Source organism: Dendronephthya gigantea, unplaced genomic scaffold (assembly GCF_004324835.1).
Source record: "Dendronephthya gigantea isolate DGI-Jeju-01 unplaced genomic scaffold, DenGig_1.0 000004F, whole genome shotgun sequence".
Taxonomy (NCBI): Eukaryota; Metazoa; Cnidaria; class Anthozoa; order Malacalcyonacea; family Nephtheidae; genus Dendronephthya; species Dendronephthya gigantea.
Genome location: NW_021163014.1, coordinates 3,669,782 through 3,685,455, shown reverse-complemented (window position 1 = coordinate 3,685,455; position 15,674 = coordinate 3,669,782). Strand labels below are relative to the sequence as shown.

The following is a 15,674-nucleotide window of genomic DNA, read 5'->3' as shown; positions in this document are numbered from 1 at the left end:
TATATTATATTTCAGATGTCAATGAATGTGAAATTGGAGCAAACAATTGCAATGGCAACGCGTCTTGCAACAATACCATTGGCTCGTTTAACTGTGTTTGCAATATTGGCTTTGTTGGCGATGGAACAACATGTAAAGTACATTTTTAATACAATTAAAAACAATATTCATCAAACTAAAGCAAAATGTTAGTTAAGAAATTCAAAACACACCATGTCTTCCAGTTTTTTTGTTAATTTATAAGTGCACGTCCTTACACACACATATATAAATGAGTTTACATTTAACACCACAAGATGGTTTTGAGGTAAATTAATCCTACAGTGTTCGCAAGAACATCTTGCAAAGAAAAGGAATTTGAAAGACTTTTTATGTGAAAAACTACTACATTATTGTTAGGAAATAGTTACTCAACTTGTCGATTACCATAAGCGCAACCAAATTTCAGGGGCGATTCATGTAAAAAAAAATATTTTAGGTGAAGAAATAACAATATGCCCAAAAAGAATCGATCTTGGATTTATATTGGACAGTTCTGGCAGCATTGGTAGTTACAGCTTTGATCAAACGAAGTCATTTGTGAAAGATCTCACGAAATATTTCACGATTTCTCAAAACAGCACCAGAGTGTCAGTGATGTCATATGCCTCATGGACAACATTGCATTTTCGCTTTTCTCGAGTATTTGGAACACGACAAAATCTTTATTCAGCAATAGATAACATTCCATACAGTGGAGGTGGGACGAACACCCATCTGGCGTTGTTAAGAGCGTATACAGATATGTTTAATGCAAAAAACGGTTTCCGAGTCACAGGTTGGTTTGGTATCAGAATTTTTCATTGCAGTAGAAATTGCAAGTTTTTAGAAATGAAACAACTTGAGCGAATCGTCTAGTATTTAGTCTATATAAAGCAACCAATAGAAAAAAGTAATATTTGAGTACAAAAGGATTGTCATTTTGAAAATGCAATTTTTGGCCTACATTCATTGAAAAGTTAAAAAATAAAAGCAATCGGTAACATCAGAACACGTTCAGGGCCGCGTGACTGCTGCCAGGAAGTGTGTGGTGTAACACTAACACTAACATCCCCCAAAATAACTATAAGCCCCGGAATTTAGCAAGAAAGAAAATATTTTCAGTTTTCAGCTGTCTTTTCACCGATATTTCCTGAGCTCCCGGCGTTTTTTCTACTTCGAGTCTCCCGGAATTAAGTCTCAAAGCAGCGCTCGATTTACGTGTTTGAACTACACGCTGCACGGGGGGGGGGAGAAAGACGATAAATGTCCGTTTTGGATTAGGTAAATGGAAAAAGAAGCTCGCCATTGCATCGCAAAATGTTTTGCCTTTTGTTCTGCCTTCTCAGTTAAATCACTCTAATTATTTTGTGTAACACCAGCCAACTATCTTTAGGTGTAAAGAAAGTTTTGATCGTTTTTACGGATGGCCATAGCTTTGGAAATGTATACCAACCCTCCCAGCAACTCAAGAATATTGGTGTTGTAATATATTCCTTCGGAGTTGGAAATGGAGTCCATATGCCAGAGTTGAGAACGATGGCTTCTTCTCCTGCGAATAATCATGTTTTCCTTTTGCGAAATTTTGATCAATTATCAACATTGGAGAAGAATATTTCATATTCTGCTTGCAACGGTAATGTTTTAAAACGTGCTCAAAATATGGCTTTTTAACGGGTTGAATGGATGCTATCTTGCCCAGAATAATACTGTTACAATAATTAATATCTAATAAATGCTGCTTTTTAAAGGAAATTATGATTTACATTACTACGACAAGTACATTCTGAACATTACTTTCCAGATAATTTTGAATGTTACCGCTGCGATATTCGTGCATCGTGTCTCAAATCAAATGGCTCGTTTCACTGCTTTTGTAACATCGGTTACACTGGAGATGGATTGAGATGTTCTGGTATGTTTTACGAAACTCAGCATTGACTTTGACATCCATAATTATTTCTATACATAGAGTGGCGGGGATTCGGTGAAATATTTCCCGAAGTTATGAAATTATATCTTTCGTCAAAAATACGGTTAATTTTCATGGCAGAATCGTTAATTTCTTGATTTCAAACAAACAACAACACCATTCCCGCCATTATTTCAATTGCGTGCGTGTACTTCTCGCGAGACGTCGCGTGAGATAGATTTAATACCACAGTGTAATAAATTTAATGCCACACCCCCAACTCGGAGATAGAAGTCTCGGATGCGATACCGCGAAAAATATCCTCGTCACATGATACAAATAATGTTTTTTGTTTGGGCAATTTGAATTTGAGGTATATAATATTACATAACATATATACCGAAATTGACGTTCAATTGGTTAGTATGTTGTACTTCAGATGTGAATTTTGTATTTTAGATGTTAATGAATGTGAAATTGGAATTAACAACTGCAATAGTAACGCGTCGTGCAACAATACCATTGGCTCATTTAGATGTGCTTGCAACGTTGGCTATGTTGGAGATGGAATAAAATGTACAGTAGATATTAACAAATGCGTGATTAGAAAAAAATCCACTGATATCTCTGACTAAAATACTTATTCTGCAGTGACCACAAATAAAGTTTTCTCCGACTATCAGAAACTTTCAGTTTACCATTTTTTTTACTAAGGGCGACCTAACTATTGCTCAATTAAAACCGAGAGGAGGTTTTTATTCAGCGACATTCACGCACCTAGCTCTTCTTTGGTGAATAATTATTTTAGCATACTTACACAGGTGTTTTGTTGAAAAAAAAGCGAAACTGTTCTAGAATGTACATTGCGTTTAAACAGCTTTACTTGTGTGTGTGTGTTTTTTTGTAACCGCATTTTCGTATACTTTACCACACTCGCCGCCATTTTGAAAAATTTGCTTAGGTTAATTTGGCGTAATAATCTGAGGTCGCTCGACCAATTAGAGGCCAGAATTTTTAACGATCACCTGTTTAATTATACTATATAAACAATAATATATAAATATAGTCCCATAATAACCACCTAATGATGTCCCTGCATCTTTTAGCGTTTCGATAGCTACTGCAACGATGCTATTAATGTTTTGTCTTAATCTTATCTATCACGTTTTATAGGTAGAAACCTGACAATCTGCACGAAAAAGATTGATCTTGGGTTTGTAATTGACAGTTCAAGCAGCATTGGACATTATAATTTTAACAAAACCAAATCGTTTATAAAAGATTTTACGGATTATTTCAAAATTTCTGAAAACGGAACGAGAGTGTCGGTGATAACGTATGGGACATGGCCAACATTACAGTTTGGATTTTCTCGAAAATTCACCACCCGACAGGATCTTTATTCAGAGATAGATAACATTCCATACACAGGATATTGGGGAGCGGACACCGAAAGGGCTTTAACAAAAGCATATATAGATATGTTTGATACCCAGAATGGTGCCCGGATTTCAGGTATTTGATCATTTGATTTTGGTCATTATCAATCCTTTTTTTCATTTTTTTTAAATCGCGTCTACAGGGTGTATCAAAAAAATGTCCAAAATGTAAAATTTTCGTTTTTCAGTATATTTTGCAAAATTTGGCAAATTGTTGTGTTCCTAGAGATAGTCGAGACTTATCTGGTATGCCCAGGCCAAGTTTGGTTTTTCATTAACAAAATTATGTTACCGGGGGAGTGGTTCCTTTCCACTGATATTTAGAGGGCTTGCGCGCAAAAATGTGATGCTGAAATTGAGATATTATTTAGCTGTCTAAAAGTAGGAAAACTTTTTTATAAACTGTCAAAGTTTCAAGAAAAATAATGCATACTGGGAGCAACGCGAGACTCCTAAAGAAGACAAATATTTTATTGCGCGCAGTGGAATAAATGCATCGTCGATTTTAGCGTGACCGATCTCATGCAAGGGTGGGCAAATGAATAAATTAAAGCGAGAAACTGAACAAAAAAACGAAGCGATTTAATAACAAGATTTTTATTCGTGATGTTAATCCTCAACGTTTCCACTATTTCTTTCTAAGCAAACTGGTAAACACTGAACGGCGAACCATTTGTCTGGTCTGCCTCAAATTCTCCATTTCGTTCGAAATTCTTTCTTGCAAATCGCCTGCGCTACCACCGGCAAATATAGGGGAATGGACAGACAAATGGTTCGCTGTTCAGTGTTTACTATGCTCAGACGAGCCGCGGTTTGCTTAGCATAAAATGGTGGACATGCTGAGGATTAATATCACGAATAAATCGCTTTGTTTTTGTGTTCAGTTTCTCGCTTTAATTTATTCATTTGCCCAGCCTTGAATGAGATCGGCCACGCTAAAATCAACGATGCATTTAATCCACTGCGCACAATGAAATATTTGTCACTTTTAGGGGTCGCGCATTTCTCGCAGTATGCATTATTTTTCCTGAAACTTTGACAGTTTATTAAAAAGCTTTCCTACTTTTAGACAGCTAAATAATATCTCAAGTTCAGCTTCACATTTTCGCGCGCAAGCCCTCTCAATATCAGTGGAAAGGAACCACCCCCCGGTAAGATAATTTTGTTAATGAAAAACCAAACTTGGCCTAAGTATACCAGAAGCCTTAACTATCTCTAGGAACACAAAGATTTGCCAAATTCTGCAAAATATCCTGAAAAACAAAAATTTTACATTTGGGACATATTTTTGGCACACCCTGTATATACTATTATTTGTGAGCTGATCTTACATTGTAAACAAATTAATTCCGATGAAAATTTCAACTTATGTTCTTTCTTTGCCGTAGTTAGATCAATATTTTCAGAAACAAGAGGTCCAAAAGAGTGTGGTTTATTTGCTTCTAGTTTTTAGTAAACTGATAATGGCCTGACTTAATAGTAAAAAAGTTAATTCATTGAATTTCATCCGCGCGGCAAAACTCTACCATTTTCCACCGGACTTTATCAAAACCTGTGTTACATATACCAAATCTAGGAAATTCGCGATGGGACGGAAGAGTTAAATTTGCCCACCAACAAAACACAGGGAAACTGCGTTGTCATAACATATTAAACGAAAACAGATCAGCAAAAGCCGTTTTTACAAATCTTCCGTATTTTTTTCTCATGCTTGCTAATAATATTTAGGAATAAAGAGAGTTTTAATAGTTTTCACTGATGGAAAAAGCAGTGGAAATGTTTATTATCCTTCTCAACAACTGAAAAACATGGGTGTCGTAATATTCTCAATTGGGGTTGGTTCAGGGATCGATGTTTTACAGCTCGAAACAATGGCTTCCTCTCCTGCAAAAGATTATGTGTCCCTACTCCGCAATCTCAGCGAATTCGCACATTTGGCTCACAATATTTCATTCATTGCGTGCAATGGTATGTTATTAAGTTCTGTTAGGCGTTGAGAAGAATGGGTAAAATAGTATTTTATCTCTCATTCATAAAGTGTTTTTAAATTGATGTTTCTGTTACAGGCATCACTACAAACATAACGCGAGGTAATTTTTTAAATTTATTTTATTGTAGTCAACGTTATTTTAAAAGACAATGGAAAACGGATTTGTTAAGAAATTTAAAAAAAATAATTTCAGTAATGGGTTGAGCACTAAGAAGGGGATATGGCAAAAACTTTTCCTCTTTTATACTCTCCACCACGCCACATCCCACTAAACGGTCTAAACCAACTCGAGGTACCATGAAAACTCATGTAAATTCACATAACCCAATATTCGCAGCAGCTATAGTTTAATACATTCTCCTTGACTTTTTTTCTTATTCAGATTCATGCGGAAATACTCATCTGTACACTCCTGGCAGACTCACAAGTCCTCGTTATCCTTACGAGTACCCAAGACAATTAAATTGTTCTTGGATAATTTCTAGTACCAATGCAACATATGTTTTACTGCAATTTTCAGTGTTCTCGGTATGTCACAATTGTAATATATATTTTTCGACTTCGATAGTATAGGTATATTATTTTTTCCCTAGTGTCGCTGGGTTGTCCAATTAATCAGCATTTTGATAGTGAGTTGGAAGTAAACGCCGTCAAAGATTATGACCAAGCAAACTTTGTTTTTAAAAACATTTATTTGAATAATGGCCGTGTAAGATCTTTTACTGAGGGCGCCAATATTCATATATATTCACGTTCATCATTACTAGTTTATTCTTAATTGATTTATTGATATAACGTTATATGCTAATTTTCTATTGCTAAGTTCACGCATCACTAGTCGGCCGTAGCCTATGTAAATGGAAAGCCTTAGATATCCTATGAGAAAGAACTAACTGACGTCAAGGGGAATAACACCTTACAAGGGATATATCTTAACCAATACAAGCACGGGTACAGTCATGGTATATCTCAGTATTTGCCAAGGTTTAAACTTTTCACTTTGGCTTTGCGCACGGGACGAAAACGCAGTGTCAACCAGACGAAACGTAGAACGCAAAGTGATTTTATGAATTAGATTATACCCTCTGAGGATTATATCATGTAATTATACAGCCACTGTTATCGCTAACATATACAATTACATCGTTTTTTATTGTGTGTATTCACTATTGTCTCTAGTTTTCACCGACGAGATAATGATGTAAGTGTATGTTAGGAATAACAAAGGCTGTATGATCATGGTATCGCGAAAAAAGCATTTGAAATAAGCGCCAAATCCTAACCGCAATCATTTCCTCCATTGTAAAATAATAGTCTGTAAAATTTGTGTCCGCTCATAAAATTTATTTTGAGCCAAAAAAAATTAAATGCATGCATGGTGCAACTGCAAATTCATTTCATTTATAGCTGGAAGGCGGTTCAAGTTGTCAATATGACTATTTGGACGTTTATGATGGCAATTCTATATATGCGAAAAAACTGGGGAGGTTTTGTGGGCAGCAATCGCCAAGAAAGCTGGTATCATCTAGTTCAACGCTCTTCGTCGTATTTCATACGGACAGTAGTGGTCAGAAACAAGGATTCGTTCTCAACTACACGGACACAAATGGTATGAAATAGTTATTTCAATAGTTATTTTTATTTCTTTGCACAGCTCAAGTTTTTTTAGAGTTATATTCTTATTGTGCTTCACTTTATCTTCATGTCACGCATTCTTACTATTACCTGTAAATTACCCAGGTAAAAATTTACCACATTTGTGTCTACGATATTTTCTTTATGAGAGAACGGAAATTCTGCAAGGGTTATAAAATTTTATTATCGTAGTAACCAAGCTATAACGTGCTTTATTTTCTTTTATTATATTATATAGAATTTTTTCTAGCCTTACGCAGACTTACATGGTCATTTAGAATTTATTTTTATACTACAGTCTGTAATAATCTGACAATTTTAATATAGACAAATTTAATTGCCTTTGTAACTAAAAAATCTATTCTGCCCTCAGAACGGGTTATTTGTATAGGTAATAGTAGGCAGTAGTGTAGCCAGGTTGACTACACTTACCCCACTAATAGTAGGCCTATGGTTTTGGGTGCAAATTGGATATATGTAACATGCACGAGTGAGTTTTTAAAGACGTCAAAATAGCACGAGGCCGAAAAACGAATGCTATTTGAGGTTTTTGAAAAATTGCCGAGTGCATGTTATATCCAAATTGCACTCGAGCCCATGCTACTACCTATACTAATCCCCGAGCCGGTGCGGAGCACCGTGCAAGGTTACTAATTCCGCCAGGAGATTAAGAATTACACCCGGGACCCGGGGGAACATAACGGAATCCAAAGTCGCCTAAATTTGGACCATGGACGTTCAATGGTCATGGTACTTGTGCGCACGTGCAAAATTTGAACGAGTGACGAATGGTAATTAGCAACTTGCTGATTGGCTAACACGAAACGTTCGTGTTTCAGTGAAAAACGTCAGCAATTTAACTGTCATTTTGCAAAGTATTTTTTTAAAAAAATGTTTCGAAAACACAATATGAAATGTTGAATGAAATAACAGATAAAACACTGGGAAGAGTTTAAAATATTATCAGAACTGAAAGAATTAGCAGTGAAAAGGAAGAACTGGCTTATAATCCTTGAAATGGTAGGAGTCTATTTTGTTTATTTGGAGGTTTCTTTCGTGTTTGCTGTACGAATACATTTTATGACCTTGGTACAGTATGTCGTTTTGCTCGATTTTGCGAAAACGTGACCGACTATTTAAGGCATTACATCATCGTTTTACCTTCAAAAAGAGTTCTTAAACGTGTATTTTGGAGTTTTTATATAACAAATATCATTTTAAAGGTTTATAGAGTCGACTGCAATCACTGCATGAATTTAAGAATCGAAAAACAACATTCGACGTTCACTGCTTATTTATATTATTTGCGTTGTTTTGATGTTTTGAAGGTTTAGCTATAATGGAGTATTAACTCTCACTTAAACTGTGAAAGTCTATAACTTATTGCAACGGAAAGAAGCAGGAAAACGGGTGATTTTACTTCACCTTTACGACTGTGTTTGTTTCTGAAAAATTTGAAACATCAGCTATCAGCTTTACATTTAGGACATTTCATAATATTGAAGGTTAGGTCTGGCTAGCTCAGGAAATATTTTGCTTCGTTTGAAATGGCGAGGGGTTGCTGCAAGCATGTATTTCTAGTATATATAATTTAATTGACCACTTGCGTATTAGCTGATGCCCGCTAAAGATGACGTTAGGAGTCTGTAGGCTGCTTTCGAACGAAATGGCTGCGGGATTAGCAAGCGATTTTGTCCGGGAGAAGAAACGGCTTCTTTTTGACAACATTTTGCATGGATCCATACCTTTTTGGGTGGAACATTACGAGGCTATTTGGCACTGCTCATAGAGAAAATTAGAAGAAAATCGTTGCATTAGTGGCGAACAAATTTTGTTGCAAAGACATCAAGTTGTCAACGCGCTTCCTCTAAATTTCTTCGCTAAAACTTAGGAGCAGGAACTAAAACAGGTTTGTTGGCTTTCCCACTTGCGATCGGCTACGTGTTAAAAAAAAATAAGCTCAACCGATATTTTTTCTCACGGTAACTCAAGGTTATTTGAAAATTATTGTTTTCAAAATGCAATTTTGAGCGTTATGAAAATGATATATCTTTGCCAAAATTTTGTTCCAATTTACGATTTGAAAGGTCATAGTCTGGCAAAATGTTTCGAAGTGGTTTTTGCGCGAAAATATATCTGAGTTAATTTAAATTAGTATCTTGTAGCGATAACAGGAGAATATAAGTTGAATATGTTTATCATCGTTTTCTGCTGCCGTTTTTCCTCGAGTTGAGGTAGGCTTCGGTTCGTTTCATCCTTTGTGAGCTGTAGAATTAATATTTTGATATTTTAGCTAGAGTATAAACATTGAGATTCATTGAGGTAGGATTGTTATAATTAGAATGATATATACATAATTCATTTTGGAAATTGAAGCGCGGGCGGCGGAACAGCGGGGGGGAGGGGGAGGGGGAGGGGGAGAAGGCGAGAGTGGCGAAAACTTCTGCCAGATTTGAGGCGCAATATGGCTTCAAACCGTGCGATCTTGCGATCTCCATAATTCACGAACAAAGAGGCAACATGGCGTTTCTAAATTTGAATAATTCATGTCCTCGCAGAAATTTCTTGTATCTTGGCGGAGCGGAAAGACTTGTTGCTCAATTTTTTGTAGCGAAGACCTAGCCACGTTTTTTATAAATGGCCTTCAGCATCATTACAGAATGGTGCATAAATGCGTGGATTTTAGCGATATGATAATAAATGAAGGCATTAATTCATTGCGTGAATTTGTGGTACCTGAAACCAGACAAATGTTTTGAATTGATACGTCCAATATATCGGATTTCAGAACTCGCAAGAGTCGTCGGCCCCATCCTCACAGTCATCTGATGACTGATTACAACTCTCCATCGCAATAACGTCCAAAAACGACGCTTATATAAAAAAACAATGACGCCAGTAGAAAGTAAATAAAAAGTAAACGTTAGTAAATTTAGTATAAATCTCCCTCCCCAGCTGTTCCGCCGCCCGCGCTTCAATTTCTTACGGTTTAAAACCCTTTACAAACCCGACTAACCCGACGAAAACCTCTGCGGAGGAGAGAGTATACTCTAGCTAAAATATCAAAATATTAATTCTACAACTCACAAAGGAGGAAGCCTACCTCAACTCGAAGACAAACGCAGCAGAAAACGATGATAAACATATCCAACTTATATTTTCGTGTTATCGCTACAAGCAACTAATTTAAAGTCACATATATTTTTGCGCAAGAACGACTTCAAAACACTTTGCTAGACTACGACCTTTGAAATCGTAAATTCGAACAAAATTTTGGCAAAGATATATATCATTTTCATAACGCTCAAAATTGCATTTTTAAAACAATAATTTTCAAATAACCTTGAGTTCCCGTGAGAAAAACTATCGGTTGAGCTTATTTTTTTTTAACACGTAGCCGATCGCAAGTGGGAAAGCCAACAAACCTGTTTTAGTTCCTATTCCTAGGTTTTCGCGAAGAAATTTAGAGGAAGCGTGTTGGCAACTTGATGTCTTCGCAACAAAATTTCTTCGCCACTAATACAAAGATTTTCTTCGAATTTTCTCTATGAGCAGTGCCAAATAGCCTCGTAATTTTCCACACAAAAAAGGTATGGATCCATGAAAAATGTTGTCAAAAAGATGTCGTTTCTTCTTCCGAACAAATCGCTCGCCCAGGCTGCAGCCATTTCGTTCGAAAGCAACCAACAGACTCCTACCCTCATCTTTAGCGGGCATCAGTTAATACGCAAGTGATCAATTGGTTCACAGTGATTGTACAAAATTGCTCTGTGACTACAAAAAATTGTAATTACATAAAATTGCACTGTCATTACAGATTTCTGCACTGTGGTTACAGACATTTGCACTGTGGTTTAGGATTAACTTAATTGAAATCAACCAATCACAGTAAAGTAATGCTTTTATATAAATTATTAGACAGTAAAAGCAGGATTAGTATTTTGAATCCGCCTTTTACAATTCGAATGTGACGGTTCGTTATTTCCGCAGAAAAGAATGATTGCTTGATGACGGATTTTCTAACATTTGGGTGACTTAAACCACAAAGAAACAAAGACGGAAAATAACACAAAATTAATAAAATATTAAGTATAACTGAACAACTGGCAACTAGAGTTTCACCCGCTACTAAACTGACTTTTTTTCTTCAGATTCAGATCCATGTGGAAATTCTTATCTGTATACTCCTGGCAGACTCACAAGTCCTCTTCATCCCTATTATTACCCAAGAAACACGGATTGTACTTGGATTCTTTCTAGTACCAGTGCGGCAAATGTTTTACTGCAATTTTCATTCTTCTCGGTACGTCACATTTTGATACATTCGTAATATATCTTTTTTAACTTCGATAGTATATTGGTATATTATTTTTGCCGTCAGTAGTATTTTTCAGGAGGGGGTGGAAAACGTCGTCAAAGATTATAATTACGCAATCTTTCTCAATAAAAAATATTCTTGAGAAATAATCTTCTTAAGTCTTTGCCTAGCTATTAATTATTCCTAATTATTCCTGCATGAGACAAGATTTCAACCAATCTTGTTTTTAAATCTGGGGAAAGGATTGCATATTGTTCCAACTAAATTGTCCTAATTACAAATAACCCATGCCTTTACGAAATTGAAAAAATTTTAACCAACGTTTTCTTTACTACAAAATAATGAACTGATTCAAAACACACTACAGTGAATAATTTCGACCTCATCCATTTTAAAGTATCACGGGCCGTGTAAGATCCTCAACTGAGGGGCCAATATTTATATATTCACGCTCAGCATTATCAGTTTCTTTTTAATTGATTTTTTACGGTTTGTTCACAGGAATATATGAATATCAGCCCACTGCTTCTATACCCAGGTGTTCAATTTTCTATGATATCTCGCTGAAACACAGTACTTTTAGAGTTACTAACTCTCCTAACGAATGCCCTCAAGTCGAAACGCCGAGAAGTGTTTTATCTATTTTAGGCAGTTGTTACACAACATTTGATCTTAAGTTACTTCTGTATGTTCTTACAAATTGTTTTTTTTAAATTACATAATTCAACACATAACCATTCGAAAACACCAATATATAAAAACTTACGTATATCATTTTTTTGCAATGTTCAAATTTTTTTCCCAGCACCAAAATGATTGTAATCAGATGCGTAACCAGAACGATAAGTGGGGGGAGGGTGAATATTCATATAATCATTCTGTTCCGCCTGACGGATTTGTATTGTAAGCTATTGCACTTGCAAAGAAATCCGCATGGCAGAACTGGTTATACTATGAATATTCACCCCCCCCCCTAATTATCGTTCTATTACGCCACTGATTATAATTATCTTTCTTCAGTGCAAAATTTTCAACGGTTGTCAAATAACGTCTGTAAAATTTATGTCAGCTAGTTCATATCAAACACTCAAACTAATTGATTGAGCCAGAAACATTCTAAATTGTTGAATTACAACTTCGACATGAAATTTCTTAATTTATAGCTGGAATACAGTTCGAGTTGTCAATATGATTATTTGGACGTTTATGATGGTAATTCTATGTATGCAAGAAAACTCGGGAGGTTCTGTGGGCAGCAATTGCCAAGAAAACTGTGGTCATCTGGTTCAAAGCTCTTCATCGTATTTCATACGGACGGTGGTGTTCAGAAACAAGGGTTTGTTCTCGACTACACAAGCACAACTGGTACGAATAGTTACAGCTCAAGTTTATTTTACAGTTATATTCTTACTGTGCTTCAACTTTTTTATCATGTCACGCATTCTTACTACTACCTGTAAATTTCCCAGATAAAAATTTACCACATTTGTGTCTACGAGATTTTGCTTTATGAGAGAACCAAAGTTCTGGTTAGAAATTTTTATTATTATATTATGGCATTCAAGCTATATAATAAGTTATATTTTCTAGATCTTTTATTCATGATTTCTTCTAGCCTTAGGCAGGCTTCAAGGATATATTTGAGTAAAGTATTACCAAATGGTTTTCCCCGCAAGATGGAGTGATCCATGTACGTACGAGGGATGTTGCGAGCCGCAGGGGAGTGTTTTTATACGCTTTCCGAAAGTCGAGCAACATCCCGAATACATGCATGGATGACGCTATTTTGCGCGAAAAAACTCTTGGTAAAAGTTTTATAAAATAACTACAGTGAAAAAACAATATTTTGAGAATCCCAAGAAAATCCTTCGAGTGCTTTTAAATTCCTAATGAAGGATTACATGTTCCTGCATGGCTTGCCTGATCCTGCATCAAATTGCGGGTTTCAGTGTAGTTGTTATATAAAATTTATCCTTATTCTTGTTGAAAAATCTTTTCAACAACATCTGTAATAATCAGACATTTTTAATCGTCTCATTGGATTGCCATTATAACTGGAAGATCTATTCTGCCCTCAGAACGTGTTATCAATTTTGATCTCTTAGGTGAAAGCTGGTTCAGTTTTTTGAAATTGTGTTATTGGAATGTGATGGTTCTTATTTCCGCAGAGACGAATGTGTGCATGATGAGGAATTTCCTAACATTTAAGTGACTTAAACCACGAAAAACCAATAAGGAAAATAGCACAAAATTAATAGAATATTAGGTATAAACAAATAGCAACTAGAGTTTTACCCGCTACTTAATTCACTTTTTTTCTTATTCAGATTCATGTGGAAGTTCTTATCTGTATACTCCTGGCAGACTAACAAGTCCTCGTTATCCTTACGATTACCCAAGAAACACGGATTGCACTTGGAATATTTCTAGTAACAATGCGACAAATGTTTTACTGAAATTTTCATTCTTCTGGGTACGTCACATTTAGCTACCTTCGTAATATATCTTTTTCATCTTCGATAGTATTGGTATATTATTTTTGCTGTAATATTTTTCGCGAGTGGGCGTAAAACGTCGTCAAAGAATATAATCAAGCAATCTTTGCCTATAAAAAACATTGATTCAAATAATGATCACTCTAAATTCTGAACCTTATTCCGAAGAAATAATTTTCCTAAATCATCGCCTATTATTCTTAATTATTCCTACATGAAACAATATTTCAACCAACCTTGTTTTTGAACTCTGATGGAAGGATTGCATATTGTTCAAACGAAATAGTCCTAACTACAAATAACGCCTTCTTTTACAAAATTGAAACAAAATTTAACCAACGTTTGCTTTACTACAAATATTTAATTGATTCAAAAACACTACAGTGTCTGTGAATGATTTCATTTTGATCCATTTTAAAGTGCCAGACGCCGTGTAAGATCCTTAACTGAGGGCGCCAATATTTATATATCTACGTTAAATTTTTTTCACGGTTTGTTCACAGGAATATATGAATATCAGCCCCCTGCTCCTCCGCCCTGGTCTTCAATTTTCTATGATATCTCGCTGTATCGCACCACTTCTAGAGTTACTAATTTAACTGACTATGGCCCTCAGACCGAAACGCCGAGAAGTATTTTGTCTATTTTAGGCAGTTGTTGTACAATATTTGATACACATAACCATCCGGAAAAATTAACTTATCAAAAATTTACGTATATAATTTTTAATTCTGGGGTGTAACTAAACGATCATTGGGGGGGGGATATATTAATTCATACATTTATTCTCCCTGACGGATTTTTAATGTAAGCTATTGCACTTACAAAAGAAATCCGTTTTGCAGAACTGGATGCATTATATGAATATTCATCAACACACACCCCCCCCCTCCTAATTATCATTCCAGTTACGCCACTGATTATAATTATCTTTCTTCAGTGCAAAATTTTCAACGGTTGTCAAATAAAGTCTGTAAAATTTATGTCAGCTAGTTCATATCAAACACTCAAATTAATTGATTGAGCCAGAAACATTTTAAATGGTTGAATTACAACTTCGACATTAAATTTCTTAACTTATAGCTGGAAGGCGGTTCGAGTTGTCGATATGATTATCTGGACGTTTATGATGGTAATTCCATGTATGCAAAAAAACTCGGGAGATTCTGTGGCCAGCAATTTCCAAGAGAACTGGTGTCATCTGGTTCAAAGCTTTTCATCGTATTTCATACGGACGGTAGTGGTCAGGAACAAGGGTTTGTTCTCGACTACACAAGCACAACTGGTACGAATAGTTACAGCTCAAGTTTGTTTTACAGTTATATTCTTATTGTGCTTCAACTTTTTTATCATGTCTCGCATTCTTACTATTACCTGTAAATTTCTCAGATGAAAAATTACCACGTTTTTTCTACGAGATTTTGCCTATATAACGTGTCATAATTTCTTTTATTATATAAAATTTCCCCTAAACCTTGGCAGATTTACATGGTCATTGAAAATTTATTCCTCTTCTAGTTGAAAAATCCCTGCTTACGTTGTCAGTAATAATCTGACATTATTAGCAGACAAATTGGAGAGCCTTTTTAACTAGAAAATGTATTCTGACCTCAGAACGGGTTATTTTTATGAGTAATAGTATGGTTTCGAGTTCAATTTGGATATATGTAACATGCACGTGTGAGTTTTTCAAAGACCTCAAAATTGCACGAAGCCGAAGGACGAATTCTATTTGAGGTCCGAGGTCATATTCTAAGGTCACCTATTCAATTAAACTAAATATATACATTAATCTATAAATATAACACCATAATAACCATCTAGATATGCTCCTGCATCTTTTAGCGTTTCGGTGCATGGCCACTGT

At 35.6% G+C, this 15,674-nt stretch overlaps 1 protein-coding gene across 1 annotated transcript; it reads left to right on the top strand.

Annotated features, from left to right (window-relative positions):
* The first annotated feature begins 12,971 nt into the window (after positions 1-12,971).
* On the top strand, positions 12,972-15,187 carry LOC114515554 (embryonic protein UVS.2-like). Its single transcript, XM_028534836.1, has 3 exons — positions 12,972-13,002; positions 13,640-13,785; positions 14,891-15,187. The coding sequence occupies exons 1-3, from the start codon at positions 12,972-12,974 to the stop codon at positions 15,185-15,187; spliced, it is 474 nt and encodes a 157-aa protein (XP_028390637.1).
* Positions 15,188-15,674: the final 487 nt, after the last annotated feature.

What these genes read in the sequence shown, in the direction of transcription:
- LOC114515554 (XM_028534836.1), top strand. Translation starts at nt 12,972, where the DNA reads ATGGTTTTCCCCGCAAGATGGAGTGATCCAT. An exon ending in CGCAAGATGGAGTGATCCAT is followed by an intron (nt 13,003 to 13,639) that starts GTACGTACGAGG and finishes TTTCTTATTCAG; the next exon opens with ATTCATGTGGAAGTTCTTAT. An exon ending in TGAAATTTTCATTCTTCTGG is followed by an intron (nt 13,786 to 14,890) that starts GTACGTCACATT and finishes CTTAACTTATAG; the next exon opens with CTGGAAGGCGGTTCGAGTTG.